At 43.5% G+C, this 19,613-nt stretch overlaps 1 protein-coding gene across 1 annotated transcript in view; it reads right to left on the bottom strand.

Annotated features, from left to right (window-relative positions):
- Positions 1 to 956: 956 nt before the first annotated feature.
- Positions 957 to 19,613, bottom strand: part of LOC126175962 (UDP-glucosyltransferase 2-like) — a 75,705-nt gene continuing 57,048 nt past the window's right edge. The window contains exons 5-7 of the mRNA XM_049923049.1: positions 18,576 to 18,795; positions 3,530 to 3,749; positions 957 to 2,161 (exon numbers count right to left, since the gene is read on the bottom strand). Of these exons, the coding sequence (XP_049779006.1) occupies positions 1,885 to 2,161; positions 3,530 to 3,749; positions 18,576 to 18,795 (717 nt within the window). The 3' untranslated portion in view covers positions 957 to 1,884. The remainder of the gene's footprint in view (positions 2,162 to 3,529; positions 3,750 to 18,575; positions 18,796 to 19,613) is intronic.

Below are 19,613 nucleotides of genomic sequence, written 5' to 3'. Positions count from 1 at the left end.
TTTAAAGGCTACCACCTAGCAAGTGTGGTGTCTGGCGGTGACACCACAGTTTCTCCTCTGTTATTGGTATCTTTACAGTAACCCGCCAGGGTAGCCGAGAGCGCTAACGCGCTGCTTCCTGGATTCGGGTAGGCGCGCCGGCCCCGGGGCGAAACGGCCCTGCGGATTAACGACGTGGGCCGGTGTGCCGATCAGCGTGGATGTGGTTTTTAGGCGGTTTTCCACATCCCGCTAGGTGAATACTGGGCTGGTCCCCACGTTCCGCATCAGTTACATACGTCACAGACATTTGAAACACGTTCGCACTATTTCACGATTTACACTAGACGCAGACAGTTGGGCTACTCTGATTCCGTCCTGGGGGTACTGCGTGGCGGCAGGAAGGGCATCCGGTCATCCCTAACACTAACCTTGCCAAATCTGTTGTAACCACGCCCACGCTGCAATCGCTGCGGGACTATGGCGTAAGCAAAAGAAAAAAGGAAAGAAAAAAAGAAAATTGATATCTTTACTGTGTTGGCAAACTTAAGCTGTGTTCGTGAATTTTCTAGAATGTAGATGAGAAGAAAAGAACTTTTACCAAAGTGTAAAGTATTTCTGTGTTCAGACAACAACCAGAAAATATGACATACTTACCTTATTAAACACAATCTGATAATATCTTATCTTGAGAAGTTACATTGAAACAATTTATTAATACTGTATATGAATTATAACATTTTGTCTTCTGTTGTTTATACGATACATGGACATACAACATCTTTCGCACAGGTACAGTTATTGTATTGTGTTTTGGTCTCATTCTTGGGTGATATGAGTACACTTAATTCAACAAACTATCTATTTGATTAGTTTAAAGACAAAAAAAATTATTCAGGTAATAAGCTAATTGCTGTTTTGTAGGGAATAGATTTCATTCAGTTGAAAGAACACGAATAAACTCCTACACATTTCGAAATGTTCAGAATGTTTTTATTTAATGAAGTATCCTGAAAAGGATGAAGTATTTCATTTGGATTTAGTATCTAAAAATATATACAGTGTGTCCTTTCTAAGACTCGTCAGCGGAATTTCCTCTGGTATTTCGGTAGATATTTGCTGTTTTGTTTTTCATATGTGTTGGTGGAGTCAGCCAAAACAAATACTGCTCATCATGTCTTTTGCGAGACACCCAGTGTCGACAGAGAGTGTCGCTTTGTTTCATATTACAAAGTCACTTTTCAAGCTAAACGTTAATGCCCATTCGATAGAGCAGTCCCAAATCAGCCTACTGCAATCTTCGTTTCATTGATATTAACACGGACAGTAAAACCCGAAGGTAACTTTTACTCCAGCAGAGACTCAGCAGTGCTGCTACATGGCAGTCGCAGTCAGCATGGGCCAGGGTGGCGTGCCAGTCGCTGATAAGACTACCGTACTGTTTTACTGACCCTTTTAATATACGTCGATAAAAAAAACGAAAATTGCACTAGACTAATATGGGGTAGCTCTCTGGAATGGAGTCGTAAAATTCGGCTTTAAAATCATTTTGTTTGTAACAGGAGGCAAACCGACGCTTTCCGTTGACGCTGAGAGCCGCGCGAAAGACATAATAGGGAGTATTTGTTCGCGTCGACATCAGCTACAAGTTCCAAGTACGAAATTGAAAAAAAAATCTTTCGAAATCCCAGAGGAAATGCGCTTGATGCCTCTTAGGAGAGATAGTTTTCCCAATTATAACATTATGCAAATGAGAGCAAAACGTTGTATACATTGTATTTCAGGTGACACAATCTCAAGAAATGTTTTACAAATCATTGTGCATGCATCAGTTCCACCATTTCATTCAAGACACTCAATAAATTAGTGTGCAAAGAGACTTCTGTATAACAGAAGATTAGGTTCTCAATTACTTTTCACTTTCTTTGATTTAAACAGTTTGGAGATGAGAAACCTAGCAATACAGTACAAAGCTATACAAATGGACACTACTACAGCCAGCACGAAGGCAATGACATCTAGCAGCAGGTATTGGTACCAGGTCAGGTCTCTTGCGGCACTGCGCAGATGTGGAGCCCCGTTATGTCGAAGTACATACTCGATCCACCACATGGCTTTAGGAAGGCTCTCTTCCTTATGCTCACGGTAGACGGCTGAGAACTGCTTCATGTTTTCGCTGAACCTGTTGAAAGAAGGAAGGTTGATGATAAAGTATTCCTGCGATGCTTAAAAGTGACAATATGTCACACTTGGGTCCTCAAGAGTGACTAGAAAAATCAAGAAAACTAACTTTTGGTAGGCCGCATGGAGAAATTATGTGAATCAATGAGACTAAAAGTGTGATCGTTGCGGGGCAAGTGGAAAATATGAAAACGTAGGTGAGTGGGATAACGTTTGATGCATTAGGGATTTATGATTGGAACAGTGAAAGAACCTGGTCATGTTGCGATCAACTGTGTAACAGAAGATGGAAACCCTATGAAGACATAATTACTTTTTAGAGTGAGTTCCTCCTTCCTCATCCATGGACACAGTTTTCTAGAAACTGAACAGAAAACAATATTTTTTAGAAGCAAGAAAAATTAGCAAGTATAAAAAATATGCCCATTTTATTTACCCTTTTATAATAAAGTATGTGATTAGCTGTGCTCATAATAATTCAGGGAGCATGTGGACAGTTCCATATAAGACGATTCGATATCTGAGGTAATATAGACCAAGAAACTTTTCGGCTTTGACTTCTGTGTAAGTCTCTTGGTATCGAGCCTACTGAACGGTATAAATGCCAGTGAAAATGATTTGGCGTCGTCAAATATAAACTGTGTGAGATTGTTCAGAATATGGTACGAGACCCAGTACATTGGTTTTGTGTCTACGTCAAAGTGCAGCTAGAGATTACAAAAAAAGAGCTGTCGTAGCGTTACAGATGTTTATCTGTCCACCTTAGTGCCCTTGGAGGAAACCAACGTCTTGAGTGACATGGCAAACCTCCTATTGCCCAACCTGCCAATTTTCAATTCGCGAAATGGTAGCTAACTGGTTATCAAACCAATAAAACAATTTTGTTTCTTAGTGTCAAACAAAAACTTTAAAGATATTGTAGTATACAAATTGTATCACGTCAAATCACCAACCAAAGTACCTCCCATATAAAACACCAAAGCTGTGTGAAATTCTAGACAGATGGTCCAGTCATCTCAACTTTACTGTAAACGAGTAGACTGTTGATTATGGTTTATTAGTTTTACAAGTGCATTGCCTCTGATTGTCCTAACTGCGATTGTACTATATAAAGATGTCAAGCCTCTTAGTCTCATTTCCTTTCCCATCCATTAAGACTACTGCAGATTTAAAAGCTTTCAGTAACGTCATTTCTAAACAAAAACTCACCATATGTCGTACCTATGAAAAGTATTCTACAGAGCTGCATCGTCCGAACTCCAGCAACTGTCACGAAATTCACTTCAGCGTTTTTATGTAAATAATAAAACATTAGTGAGCTTAGGAATCTACTAATAATAACACAATTTCAGAGGGATATTGTTTTTACCTTTTGTCCTCAATAAGCCTTAGAATGGCGTCCGAAATGGTGTCTTTCGTGACGTCCCAGAATTTCAGCTCAATGCCAATGCCAGCGTCGACCATTTTCGCCACGTTATGTTGCTGGTCGCCGAAAAAGGGAATCCCCAGTAGAGGAACCCCGTGATAGGCTGCCTCGTTAAAGCTCTGCAGGCCGCCCTGAGTGATGAACACGCGGACACTGGGATGTGCTGGAAAGCAAAAAACAGCAACAAAAGATTATTGAAGTTGCACAAGCAGTCAGATTTTATAATGGTTTCAACGTCGTCCGCCAACACATGGCGTAGTACCATCTGTGTCTACCCCATAATGGGGAATACTCACAGCCAGACGGCTCATTGTTGTGCAAACGTGTGGATCAAGCAGGCTACCACGCCACGGAGATGCACTCGTACTTCCTCTAGCGAACTGTGCAAGCTTGAAACGGGTCAAATTGTGGCCTTCGTAGTGCTGGGATGGTCCTTTCAGAGAACTGCCACACAAAATGGAGGTGCTACGTCAGTTGTCCAAAGATGCTGGTGTCAATGATCACGTGAACATTCTCACACCAATAGACGAGTTCTATGCAGCACACATGCCCACCAAGATCGCCATATTGTAAGGGTAGGAGTAGCAGATCGTACGAATGCCAGAGCACGAATACGAGGGCTTGTGAACCCAACGCGAACTGTTATGAACTGGTTATTAGCAGTGGGACTACTGCGACGCACACGTCTAGCCCATCTTCCACTCACTCCACAGGATCGATGCGCACGACTCGACTGGCGATATCAGAGATCACTTGGTCTTCAGTGATGAAAGGGGATTCGGAATGCATGCAAGTGACTGTCGTTTTTGCGTACAATGTAGACCTGGTGAGCACTGTCTTCTAGAGTGCATTCGTAAAACACACACTGGCCCCACCCCAGGCCGTATGGTCTGTGGTGCGATGAGCTACAACACTCGTTTAATTTTGATGTTCCTGTAGGTGACGCCAAGACTCGTTGAATTTTGGTGTTTCACGAGGGGACGCTAACCAGGGCTCTTTTGCTGTTCTTGCAATAGGAAGGACATGCGTTGTTCCAACATAATAATGCTCCGCCACACACTGCTTGTGAAACTCGGTCTGCAAGACGTGCACCACCTTTTCCGGCCAGCACAAACTCCGGGCTTTTCTCCAGTCGAGCAAGTGTGGGATATGATGGGATGAGAAGTCATTCGTGCGACTCGTCATCCTACAACTCTTGCAGAACTACATGAACAAATGGAGCAGGCGTGGCATAACGTATCCCAGGACAGTATCTATATCTGTACGATCGACTGGTTACCAGAGTGAGCGCCTGCATTGCTGCCCGTGGAGGCTACACAACATACTAATACAGGTGTTTCAGCATGGGTTGATAGCTGGCACCTCAGAACCGCGTGTGCTACTGATCTGTAAATGTAATCATTTCATGTACTCCATATACATTGTTGCATCATTATCTCTTGAGTCAATTGGAAACCTCTAAACTGGTGTACAATTTTTCTGGCACTGTATATTTATACATACACCAATAATCTATAAGCCACAGTGGACGAATATCATTACAAAAGTTCACTGCCAGTTCTAATTCTGTTAGTGAAAGGGGAAAGGCAAGAATTGCAGTCGATAACCATCTGCATAGTGGTGAATTTCTCCAACATTACTGCTAGAGATGTTTATACACTAGTGGCCATTAAAATTGCTACACCACGAAGATGACGTGCTACAGACACGAAATTTAATAACAGGAAGATCATGCTGTGATATGCAAATTATTAGCTTTTCAGAGCATTCACACAACGTTGGCGCCGGTGGCGACACATACAACGTGCTGACATGAGGAAAGTTTCCAACCGATAACTCATACACAAACAGCAGTTGACAGGCGCTGCCTGGTGAAACTTTGTTGTGATGCCTCGTGTAAGGAGGAGAAATGCGTACCATCACGTTTCCGACTTTGATAAAGGTAGGATTGTAGGCTATCACGATAGCGGTTTATTATATCGCGACATTGCTGCTCGCGATGGTCGAGATCCAATGACTGTTAGCAGAATATGGAATCGGTGGGTTCAGGAGGGTAATACGGAACGCCGTGCTGGATCCCAACGGCCTCGTATCACTAGCAGTCGAGATGACAGGCATCTCATCCGCATGGCTGTAACGGATCGTACAGCCACGTCTCGATCCCTGAGTCAACAGATGGGGTCGTTTGCAAGACAACGACCATCTGCACGAACAGTTCGACGACGTTTGCAGCAGCATGGACTATCAGCTCGGAGACCATGGCTGCGGTTATCCTTGACGCTGCATCACAGACAGGAGAGCCTGCGATGGTGCACTCGACGACGAACCAGGGTGCACGGATGGCAAAACGTCATTTTTCCGGATAAATCCAGGTTCTGTTTACAGCATCATGATGGTAGCATCCGAGCCACCATGGCTACCTCATGCTCTTTTAGTTTATGTAAATTTTATGGACATCAGCTAGCACTCCATCCATTATATTAGGAATCTGATTCAATTCTTGTTCATACTCATCATCGTTTGTTCAAGAGACAATGAAGAGAGTAACGGATTATCTCGAGGTAAATACATTACTGGCCATTAAAATTGCTACACCAAGAAGAAATGCAGATGATAAACGGGTATTCATTGGACAAATATATTATACTAGAACTGACATGTGATTACATTTTCACGCAGTTTGGGTGCATAGATCATGAGGAGTCAGTACCCAGAACAACCACCTCTGGCCCTCATAACGACCTCTATACGCCTGGGCATTGAGTCAAACAGATCTTGGATGGCGTGTACAGGTACAGATGGCCATGCAGCTTCAACACGATACCACAGTTCATCAAGAGTAGTTGCTCGGCCACCATTGACCAGACGTTTTCAATTTGTGAGAGATATGGAGAATGTACTGGCCAGGGCAGCAGTCGAACATTTCCTGTATCCAGAAAGGCCCGTACAGGACCTGCAACATGCGATCGTGCATTATCCTGCTGAAATGTAGGGTTTCGTAGGGATCGAATAAAGGGTAGACCCAATGGTCGTAACACATCTGAAATGTAACGTCCATTGTTCAAAGTGCCGTTAATGCGAACAACAGATGACCGAGACGTGTAACCAATGGCACCCCATGCTATCACGCCGGGTGATACGCCAGTATGGCGATGACGAATACACGCTTCCAGTGTGCGTTCACCGCGATGTCGCCAAATACGGATGCGACCATCATGATGCTGTAAACAGAACCTGGATTCATCCGAAAAAATGACGTTTTGCCATTCGTGCACCCATGTTCGTCGTTGAGTACACCATCACAGGCGCTCCTGTCTGTGATGCAGCGTCAAGGGTAACCGCAGCCATGGTCTCCGAGCTGATAGTCCATGCTGCTGCAAACGTCGTAGAACTGGTCGTGCAGATGGTCGTTGTCTTGCAAACGACCCCATCTGTCGTCTCAGGGATCGAGACGTGGCTCCACGATCCGTTACAGCCATGCGGATGAGATGCCTGTCATCTCGACTGCTAGTGATACGAGGCCGCTGGGATCCAGCACGGCGTTCCGTATTACCCTCCTGAACCCACCGATTCCATATTCTGCTAACAGTCATTGGATCTCGTCCATCGCGAGAAGCAATGTCGCGATGCGATAAACCACTATCGTGATAGGCTAAAATCCGACCTTTATAAAAGTCGGAAGCGTGATAGTACGCATTTCTCCTCCTTACAAAAGGCATCACAACAACGTATCACCAGGCAACGCCGGTCAACTGCTGTTGGTGTATGAGAAATGGGTTGGAAACTTTTTCTCATGTCAGCACGTTGTAGGTGTCGCCACCGGCGCCAACCTTGTGTGAATGCTCTGAAAAGCTAATCATTTGCATATCACAGCGTCTTCTTCCTGTCCGTTAAATTTCACGACTGTAGCACGTCATCTTCGTGGTGTAGCAACTTTAATGGCCTGTAGTGTATCAGTAGCGAGACTGAGTGACGCTATCGTGCTTTATACGTATCCTTGTTCCAGGCTCTTGGACCACTCCCTCAATTCCTACTAATGCTGTCTGTCAGAACGGTAGAACACTTTCCTGCGAAAGTCAAAGACCCTGAGTTCGAGTCTCGGTCCAGCACACAATTTTAATCTGCCAGGAAGTTTGATTTCAGCGCAGACTTCGCTGCAGAGTGAAAATCTAATTCTGGAAACATCCATCAGGCTATGGCAAAGCCACCCCTCTGCAGTATCATTTCTCTCTGAATTGCTATTCTTGCATGTTTCGCAGGAGGGCTTCTGTGAAGTTTGGAAGGTAGAACATGAGATATTGGCGGAGGTAAAGCTGCGAGGGGGGATGGTGAGCCGTGCTTTGGTTGCTCAGTTGGTAGAGCACGTGTCCGCGAAAGGCAAAAGTCCCGAGTTTGAGTCTCGGTCCGCCATGTAGTTTTAATCTGCCGGGAAGTTTTACTGCAGTCTGCGTTGCACAAAGAGGGTGCGTAAGACTTCTGTCCCAGTAATTGATAATAAAATGCCTGAAAGCGATTCCAAATAACGAAAACTCTTCTCCAGTCTACAAGTGCAAGATATGCTTCCTTGTTTTTCCTGAATTTGCCCTTCATTACTAACCGCAGTGCGAAACCGCTTCTCGAGTACGCCTGATTTCCCTAAACCGAACTGTTAGTGATGACTACACTGTGTGTAGCTCACATTAACACCACTGTAAATTATTGCCTTAATGTCATTACTAAAAATACAAGTTTTCTTAACTGCGATTTAATGGTATTCGTACTTTTGCATCGTTAATCATGTTGTTGTTGTTGTGGTCTTCAGTCCTGAGACTGGTTTGATGCAGCTCTCCATGCTACTCTATCCTGTGCAAGCTTCTTTATCTCCCAGTACTTACTGCAAACTACATCCTTCTGAATCTACTTAGTGTATTCTTCTCTTGGTCTCCCTCTAGGATTTTTGCCCTCCAATAGCAAATTTGTGATCCCTTGATGCCTCAGAACATGTCCTACCAACTGGTCCCTTCTTCTTGTCAAGTTGTGCCACAAACTCCTCTTCTCCCCAATTCTGTTCAATACCTCCTCATTAGTTATGTGATCTACAAATCTAATTTTCAGCATTCTTCTGTAGCACCACATTTCGAAAACTTCTATTCTCTTCTTGTTCAAACTGTTTATCGTCGATGTTTCACTTCCATACATGGCTACACTCCATTCAAATACTTTCAGAAACGACTTCCTGACACTTAAATCTACACTCGATGTTAAGAAATTTCTCTTCTTCAGAAACGCTTTCCTTGCCATTTCCAGTCTACATTTTATATCCTCTCTACTTCGACCATCATCAGTTATTTTGCTCTCCAAAAAGCAAAACTTATCTACTACTTTAAGTGTCTCATTTCCTTATCTAATTCCCTCAGCATCACCCGACTTAATTCGATTACATTCTATTATCCTCGTTTTGCTTTTGTTGATGTTCATCTTATATCCTTCTTTCAAGACACTGTCCATCCCATTCAACTGTTCATGCAAGTCCTTTGCTGTCTCTGACAGAATTACAATGTCATCGGCGAACTTCGAAGTTTTTATTTCTTCTCCATGGATTTTAATACCTACTGCAAATTTTTCTTTTGTTTCCTTTACTGCTTGCTCAATATACAGATTGAATAACATCGGGGAGAGGCTACAACCATGTCTCACTCCCTTCCCAACCGCTGCTTCCCTTTCATGCCCCTCGACTCTTACAACTGCACATCTGGTTTCTGTACAAATTGTAAATAGCTTTTCGCTCCCTGTATTTTACCCCTGCCACCTTTAGAATTTGAAAGAGGGTATTCCAGTCAACATTGCCAAAGCTTTCTCTAAGTCTACAAATGCTAGAAACGTAGGTTTGCCTTTCCTTAACCTTTCTTCTAAGATAAGTCTACGGAATCCAAACTGATCTTCCCCAAGGTTGGCTTCTGCTAGTTTTTCCATTCGTCTGTAAAGATTTCGCGTTAGTATTTTGCAGCTGTGGCTTATTAAACTGATTGTTCGGTAATTTTCACATCTGTCAACACCTGCTTTCTTTGGGATTGGAATTATTATGTTCTTCTTGAAGTCTGAGGATATTTCGCCTGTCTCATACATCTTACTCACCAGATGGTAGAGTTTTGTCAGGACTGGCTCTCCCAAGGCTATCAGTAGTTCTAATGGAATGTTGTCCACTCGCAGGGCCTTGTTTCGACTCAGGTCTTTCAGTGCTCTGTCAAACTCTTCACGCAGTATTGTATCTCCCATTTCGTCTTCATCTACATTCTCTTCCATTTCCAGAATGTTGTCCTCAAGTACATCGCCCTCTATATACTCTTTCCACCTTTGTGCTTTCCCTTCTTTGCTTAGAACTGGGTTTCCATCTGAGCTCTTGATATTTATACAAGTGGTTCTCTTTTCTGCAAAGGTCTCTTTAATTTTCCTGTAGGCTGTATCTCTCTTACCCCTAGTGAGATAAGCCTCTAGCCATCCCTGATTCACCATTTTGCACTTCCTGTCGATCTCATTTTTGAGACGTTTGTATTCCTTTTTGCCTGCTTCATTTGCTGCATTTTTATATTTTCTCCTTTCATCAATTACATTCAATATTTCTTCTGTTACCCAAGGATTTCTACTAGCCCCCGTCTTTTTACCTACAGTCAATCATCCAGACTGTTAATCATACTCATTCATAAGTCTCCATTCATTTTACATTACTATACTGAAACTCCAAAGAAACTGGTATAGGCATGCATATTCAAGTACAGATATATGTAAACAGGTAGAATACGGCGCTGCGGTCGGTATCGTCTATACAAAACAAGTGTCTGGCGCAGTTGTTAGATCTGTTACTGCTGCTACAATGGCGGGTTATTAAGATTTAATTGAGTTTGAACGTGGTATTATGGTCGGCGCACGAGCGATGGGACACAGCATCTCCGAGGTAGCGATGAAGTGGGGATTTTCCCCTACGACTACTTCAAGATTGTACCGTGAATATCAGAAATGCAGTAAAACATCAAATCTGCGACATCGCTGCGGCCAGAAAAAGATCGTGCAAGAACGGGACCAACGACGACTGAAGAGACTCGTTCAGCGTGACAGAAGTGTAAGCCTTCTGCAAATTGTTGCAGATCTCAACGGTGGGCCATCAATAAGTGTCAGCGTGCGAACCATTCAACGGAACATCATCGATATGGGCTACCGGAGCTGCAGGCCCACTTGTGTAAACTTGACGACTGCACGACACAAAGCTTTACGCCTCGCCTGGGCCCGTCAACACCGGCATAGGACTGATGATGGCCAGCCGTAATGGCCGAGCGGTTCTAGGCGCTTCAGTCCGGAACCGCGCGACTGCTACGGTCGCAGGTTCGCATCCTGCCTCGGGCATGGACGTGTGTGATGTCCTTATGTTAGTTAGGTTTAAGTAGTTCTCAGTTCTAGGGGACTGATGACCTCAGATGTTATGTCCCATAGTGCTCAGAGCCATTTGAACCATTTTTGGACTTATGATGGCTGGAAACATGTTGCCTGGTCGGACGAGCCACGTTTCAAATTGTATCGAGCGGATGGACGTGTACGGGTATGGAGACCTCATCAATCCGTGGATCCTGCATGTTAGCAGGGGACTGTTAAAGCTAGTGGAGGCTCTGTAATGGTGTGGGGGGAGGGGGGGCGGGTGCGGTTGGAGTGATATGGGACCCCTAATATGTCTAGATACGACTCTGATAGGTGACACGTATGTAAGCATTCTGTCGGATCACCTGCATCCATTAATGTTCATTGTACATTCCGCCGGACTTGGGCAATTCTAGGAGGACAATGCAACATCCCACAGGTCCAGAAGTGCTTCAGAGTGGCTCCAGGAGTTTAAACACTTGCGTTGGCCACCAGAACCCCATACATGATCATATGATCGTTATTGAGCATATCAGGGATGCTTTGCAACTTGCTGTTCAGAAGAGATCTCGACCCCCTCGTACCCTTCATGGTTTATGGTGCCCGTTACCTCCAGCATTACTTCTGACATTAGTCGAGTCCATGCTACGTCGTGTTGTAACACTTCTGCGTGCTCGCGGGGTTCCTACACGATATTCAGTGTATTAGAAGGTGTACGAAAACTGAATGTGAGTAAGTTTGTGAATATTTTAGAATATAAGGTAATGTTGCAAGTTGACTCGAACGAATAAGCTAGCGCCACAGAAAGCGAAATGTAACCGAGGCACAGGCGAGAGAGTGGAGACGTCGCTGGTATAAAGGGACTTTGTCGTTGGCTGATGTGACGAGTGGACATATCCCGAGGTTGGTCCAACAACTGATCTGGCGCTGAACATAAATTGCGACGTGGTACACCGCGAATGGTGCTGTCTCTAATGAGTCTCTAATGACTTCGTCGTCAACGGAACATTAAGCCCTGATCTTCCTTCCTTTCATGTGCGTTTGGTCGATACTGCTCTCAATGCATAAAATTTATGTTATGTTATGCTGACTAATTATGCAGCACTCTAATGATACTGAACACCTGTGAACACGTAGAGAAGTAACTTTGAAAATTTAGAACTGCATGTGCTGCTTTTTTTTTCACGCTTAAACTTTGACAAAATAAAATGCAGAGTGAAATTTATTACCGCCAAGGCAGTCGTCCAAACGGAGGTTGAAGAGGCACTAAACTCCATTGTTCCACCTTATTCTTAGGCCTGAGTCAACTTCCTAGTTCATAGTTGTTAGCCACAACAAGTTTCTTACACACACGTCTTATTGTCAACATAATTTTTCTAAAGTTATTCAACTCATGTATTTTTCATACTGTACAAAAGAACAAACACTACTTAATTTTTTAAAGTGCACTTAAATGTGTATGTGTAAGAAAATGACGGAAATGATTCAGCGCCATTAGAATCTTGTGACGTGGCGTCTAAGGATACAGTTGAGACCTCGAAGGACGAACCTCTGTGAATATGGAGTGATAATCACGAACTTGATTGTACAATGAGCTGCTGGGGTCAGTGTTACTTACTCGGGAATGTGAAGAATCGCATGAAGTTGCTTGTAGTTGTGGAAACGTGTTTGAGGTTGAAAATATGAACAGGTGTAATGATATCTGTTTTGGCTTTCTGTGTGGAATAGTTATCTATTGTAAATCACTTAGGAATGACTGTAAGCTGAATAAAACGTAAATAATGACCGTAAGCTGAATAAAACGTAAATAATTTCCAAACCAGTTTAATCTTAGTGGATTCTTTCCTTGTTGCAAGATCGATTACCTTGTGGTGGCGTTGATGCTGTGATTATGCAGTCATTGGGTCAGTAAGACGTTCAATGTTGGAAACAATAGCACCATATTCTGTTGCCCTTTACGAAAGTTGAGATGTTTAAAAAATATGTATGACGGTCCTCTAGGAGGCAGAGCGGGCTTCATTCATTCTTCGGTCACTTTATGTCTCAGAAGTAGCAGTCCTTTACATTTTTTTCCTTTACTTGGGATTGAAAATCTTAAAGTAACCAAAAGACTTCTTACTTTCTGGTACGTAGTGTCGGAGTGCCAAATTGTCGATTTAAACCTGCGAGATGATTGCAGTATTGTTTGTGCTATAGAGAGCCACGTTTGGTGTAACTGATGTCGCAAAACGATCGACGTATGGTTGTGGAAACCTACAGAGGAATTTTACAAAAATATTGCAGCAACATTTGGCAAGCAGCAACATTCCTACCTGTATAGATGCTGTCTCTGGAAAGAAGGTAAGGATCACCAACGCAGTTCCGAGCGGACCACTGTGTTTAATTTGCAAGAGATCTGTTGGCATTGCGTTGCTTGCTATTTGTGATGCGATTACAAATTCATCTCCATTGTTATTGATTCTTCGGTTTCCAAAGACTTTTGCATCTAACAGAAACATATACGAGAAGACGTTACATAATTAGCCGTGCGCGACTATTCAACGAACGTATTTTCGAGATTTTATCTAATAAATGGTAAATTCTGTATCGTCCACTAGAGATACAAACTGAGTATGCGAAAGAGGCTTTTTTTACAGATCTGTTGCATAATACACTACTTCATTGTACCAGAGACGGCACTGCAGAAGATGAAGATCTACATAAGATTATACAAACGTACGAAACACCGCAAGATTACAGCAGAGTGTAACACGTCCAGTATCGTATTGAGATATTCTTTGTTTGATATTTTATTGGGGATGGCAAAAGAAATAGCAGTAACTAAGTTAAATCTGTAGATCGGTGTAAATGTAACTGTTTTGTACCTAGCTATTTTTTTATTCCACATCTGTCAGTCACGTCCAGGGTTTTGCACTACTCGTTCCTACGTAACTGCTTGTTTATATTTGCCAGTATATTCCTTTCTGGAACAGTTCTATATGTAAATGTCGATCTCTAGTGAAATTATATAAATAATTTGTTCTTTTTATTATGTTTATTAATTTTTTTTAGCAATAAATGTCAATACATTCAAATATTACAAGAACATAAATGATCAATGTTCGTGTATATATCTTTTCTGAAGGAGAGCCTGTTTTCGAATATCGAAACTAAACAATCGAATAAGAGACGCTGACTGCTGACGTGATAGCATGGCTGGTGGGTCGAATTTCCTTGCGATAAGATACAGACAAAACATTTAAGTTAATATGTGCACCTTATCAACATCAAATGCATAAAAATAGTGATTAATATTGAATTAACTATGCGCTGCACTTTTAATGGTAGAGGAACTAAGAAAATTTTCACGTGTGTAATGGACGCGAGTCGGTGGGTCACTGGTAAAACGACGAATGCGGACAATATCAGATTTGAACCTTTAGAAGACTGTGCTTTGATGGTCCCAACGATAGCTGTGATGGGGTGGGAGTCATAAGATTACTTGGAATATTTATACAAAAGATGTGGACATATTTTCAACGCAGAATCGTCAAATATTAACATCGCGCGTAATCATCACCACATTATCTCGGGATCCTGCAATGAGGTGAGGTGCAACCAAAGAAGATATTTCTGAAACAGACTCATAAATACGATCAGACTTTCAATTATAAAAGTTGTGTAATGTTTTTTCTTTAAATCAAAGTGTTGTTCCAACTGTAATGTTGTAACTTGTCGATCTTCTACATGTAGTTAACTGTAATGTTTGCTACACATGCCTCTCCCTATTCTATTTTTCTGTTTATTTTTAAGATAGTAGTCATATACGTTCCCATTCATTCAACGCGTTTGCCATGTTTCTTGGTTTCTGGTTACTAATTTAATAATCATGTAACTTTCTGAAGTGATCATATCTGCAAAGCCTTGTTGTGATTGCTGTGAACCGCAGACCACACTGTATTCGAATCTCACAGCCGGTGTACGCGTATTTGGGGCTGGTTTCCTTACAATATCACACGGATTGCATGGACTGGGCATCTCAGTGCATTTCGAGCAACTGAGTGCACTTTTAGGCTCATTGACACGTATTTTTCAACAACATTTGTACTAATACCTGTGGTAGTTGCATCTAATGGCAGAGAATGATGTATGTTTAATTTTCTTGATCCTCGTTCTTGCATGTTTGAGTAAAGGCACAGATCGAGTACGCGTATATGAGTACAGCTTTATTGGTTTTGACTTCACAGTAAATTTAAATTTATTGTTTTCATCTCGGAGTAGGACACATGCAGTTAATGAATGTTAGCTAAGAGGCGTAAGTTATTTCAGTGTAACATAATGAGATTAGGTCTACACCTGACTATATGGTCATTTAACTATTTAAGTCTCGAACGACTGCCACACTGTGTTATACACAGTTATGGTTTATGCATCAGTGGCTTATTTGCACCACTGCAGTCCTCAGATAGCCCCATTCCGAAACTCCTTCTGATTTATTTAATTTTGCTTCCCATACGCGACTGGGAGTATTCTCCCACTGTTTCTCACTGTTTGTTTAGTTGTACGTGGTTGTTCTGCCTTTTGTCTGGAGCCATCGTGAAGCTGACCACAGGCGACTCGCCAGCTGCCTTTCGTATGAGAATCTGTATAACGTACACCCGCACACAACAAGTGATTACTACACGTAAACAATTCGTCGCGTCGGTGTGAACACTACTAGGCCGACCACTGTCCTTGAGGAATATGGAGTTGGTATACGTCCACGTATGTATCAAACTGGGGACCTAGAAACCACTCAGTGGTACACAACCTCACAACAGGCCATAGCAGTCCACCCACCCCACCGTCGCCCCACATCGAACCCAGGGATATTGTGCGGTTCGGCCTCCATTGGACGGACCCCCTCCCCACCCCTCCCGGGGAACGTCTCATACCAGACGAGTGTAAACCCAAATGTTTGGGTGCTAGATTCGTGCCGAGTACCGGCACACCTTCCTACTCGGGAAACAGCGCGTTAGACCGTGCAGCTAGCCGGACCGGCATGGAGGTGGTACCTCAGAAGCACCATTACGCTGGATACGGGCACTGACAATCGAAGCGATTGAGATGTAGTTTTACAGAAGAATGTTGAAAATTAGGTATGAAAATGAAATGTCGCGTGACGAGGGCCTCCCGTCGGGTAGACCGTTCGCCTGGTGCAAGTCTTTCGATTTGACGCCACTTCGACGAGTTGCGCGTCGATGGGGATGAAATGATGATGATTAGGACAACACAACACCCAGTCCCTGAGCGGAGAAAATCTCTGACCCAGCCGGGAATCGAACCCGGGCCCTTTGGATTGACATTCTGTCGCACTGACCACTCAGCTACCGGGGCGGACGAAAATTAGGTGGACTGATAATGTAAGGAATGACAAGGTTCTCCGCAGAATCGGCGAGGAAATGAATATATGGCAAACACTGACAAGAGGAAGTAACAGATGACAGGACACCTGTTAAGAATGGTTCAAATGGCTCTGAGCACTATGGGACTCAACATCTTAGGTGATAAGTCCCCTAGAACTTAGAACTACTTAAACCTAACTAACCCAAGGACATCACACACACCCATGCCCGAGGCAGGATTCGAACCTGCGACCGTAGCAGTCCCGCGGTTCCGGACTGCAGCGCCAGAACCGCACGGCCACCGCGGCCGGCACACCTGTTAAGACACCAGGGTGTATCTTCCATGGTACTAGTAGGAGCTATAAAGGGTAAAAACTGTAGGGGAAGACAGAGATTAGAATAATCCAGCAAATAAATGAGGACATAGGTCGCGAGAAAGTCACAAGACTAACGACTGAAAATCTGTCAAATAGGATTACAACAGTTTGTAAATAAGTTATACAGAACTACAACCAGTCACTTTTTTGAATAATTATGTTTTATTCCATGAACCGGTTTTCGAACCTTTTCAGGTTCATCTTCAGATGTGTTCAGGAAGTTACATCATTACTGGTAGTAGCATAATGCTGGGTGCTGGCTCTATGGCAGAAAGATGGGTCACACTTTAATGTATCGCCGTGACTATAGCTCATCTGTCGATATGGATGTAAATTCAGTTTTTACTTACTGCGACAGCATAGGTGGCTTTTTTCGGTTAGTGTCCATCTGTCTGCCTCCATTCTGATGTCCAGTAGTTATATCAGTACATACACTTCCACACAAACTATATTAATTTACACTTTGACAGCGAGACTTTTCCAGAATCCAGCATGCGCTTTACAACTGTTGCTTGTAACAAAGATCTTGACAGAAAGATATGGCATAGGCCTACTTTGTACAGGATGTAATTTGTTGTTCTTTACATGTATTAAAGTCGATATAAGGGAAGTATTTTAATAATAATGGCGGTAACATGAGAGCACAAGATAAAATAAATAAATAAATTACTACAAGAACAAACTTCAGGTGATCTGATATCTTATTTCTAATTGTATATTACAGGCAGTTTATAGCATTTTTTATAATAGCAATTATCATGTTTGGCCTATACTGTCGCAGTAAGTAAAAACTGAATTTACATCCATATCGACAGATAAGCTATAGTCATGGCGATACATTAAAGTGTGACCCATCTTTCTGCAGTAGAGCAAGCACCCAACATTATGCTACTACCAGTAATGATGTAACTACCTCACACCATCTGGAGATGAACCTGAAAAGGTTCGAAAACCGGTTCATGGAATAAAACATAATTATTCAAAAAAGTGACTGGTTGCAGTTCTGTATAACTTATTTACATTCAATATACACTCACGGTTCTAAAATATCCGTAATGGATAAGCATAATCTGTTACAACAGTCTGTCGATCACTTCCCACTGCACTTTCCCACGGATCCCCTTATGCTCTTTTTAGAGCACTCATGGCTATACTCTCTTCCTGCATTTATAGAGTGTTCTGTTCGCTCTGTTATAAATGAGCATGTAACGAAGGACAAGGAATAGATGAAACCCAGTGTTGGCATGTAGACTATTTCTTTCGATTAATGTCAAAGTGACTGTCCAGCTTAACATTCTGATTCTACAGACGGGTTTCAGTGTGAAATGGCGTATGTACTCACACCATGAGACAATATGGCGACATTACGGATTTAGCGGAAGTCATGGCTCGGATACAGTCAATCATCTTCTCCACACAAACAAATACAGCCGATGAAAACTTTTTTCGTGATAAGCGTGCGAGCCTGTTATTTCGAAAAACAAAGAGCTGCACTACCTGGCAGTAGTAATGCAGTGCAAAAAATAGACAAGGTAGTTTCTGCTGTCTAGGTCTGCAGGAGGTTTCCATAAATGGTTCAAATGGCTCTGAGCACTATGGGACTTAACTGTTGACGTCATAAGTCCCCTAGAACTTAGAACTATTTAAACCTAACTAACCTAAGGACATCACACACATCCATGACCGAGGCAGGATTCGAACCTGCGACCGCAGCGGTCGCGCGGTTCCAGACTGTAGCGCCTAGGTTTCCATATGATTCTTGCAAATCCAATTAATTTTCGGTAAATGAGGCAGACAAATGTTGGAAACAGACATACGAATAAGCCACAGTATTTGTGATGTGATGCACTAGCTGTATCATACCCAGTACAGACTGCTGCGGCAGCCACTTTGAGACTTTGACGTTGGGTGGCAGGTCGTCCATGTCCTTCTCCCACTTCCACAGCACCCTGTGTGGGATTTTTTTGAAACCCTCGAGAAACGCCAGCCTTTTATCTTCAGGCATCATACTTGCTTGCAGAGTAGAACCCAGACTGAAGTAAACGGCGCCGTTTTCTGCTCCATCCAGCCAGTCTTGTATGTCCTGTTCGTGAAATTAAAAACTGAATTGTAAACACCTAAAATAGCCGATTTTTATGTATTATCGAGGCAGTTGCAAAGCAGACGCGCCATAAATTGTCATGAAAGATATGTTCTCAACACCCTTTCCTACACGCAAATACAGCCATGAAAATACACTCCTGGAAATGGAAAAAAGAACACATTGACACCGGTGTGTCAGACCCACCATACTTGCTCCGGACACTGCGAGAGGGCTGTACAAGCAATGATCACACGCACGGCACAGCGGACACACCAGGAACCGCGGTGTTGGCCTTCGAATGGCGCTAGCTGCGCAGCATTTGTGCACCGCCGCCGTCAGTGTCAGCCAGTTTGCCGTGGCGTACGGAGCTCCATCGCAGTCTTTAACACTGGTAGCATGCCGCGACAGCGTGGACGTGAACCGTATGTGCAGTTGACGGACTTTGAGCGAGGGCGTATAGTGGGCATGCGGGAGGCCGGGTGGACGTACCGCCGAATTGCTCAACACGTGAGGCGTGAGGTCTCCACAGTACATCGATGTTGTCGCCAGTGGTCGGCGGAAGGTGCACGTGCCCGTCGACCTGGGACCGGACCGCAGCGACGCACGGATGCACGCCAAGACCGTAGGATCCTACGCAGTGCCGTAGGGGACCGCACCGCCACTTCCCAGCAAATTAGGGACACTGTTGCTCCTGGGGTATCGGCGAGGACCATTCGCAACCGTCTCCATGAAGCTGGGCTACGGTCCCGCACACCGTTAGGTCGTCTTCCGCTCACGCCCCAACATCGTGCAGCCCGCCTCCAGTGGTGTCGCGACAG

Source organism: Schistocerca cancellata, chromosome 3 (assembly GCF_023864275.1).
Source record: "Schistocerca cancellata isolate TAMUIC-IGC-003103 chromosome 3, iqSchCanc2.1, whole genome shotgun sequence".
NCBI classification, from domain to species: domain Eukaryota; kingdom Metazoa; phylum Arthropoda; class Insecta; order Orthoptera; family Acrididae; genus Schistocerca; species Schistocerca cancellata.
Note: the sequence above shows the minus strand (reverse complement) of the source record. Positions and strands in the feature narration are given on the sequence as shown.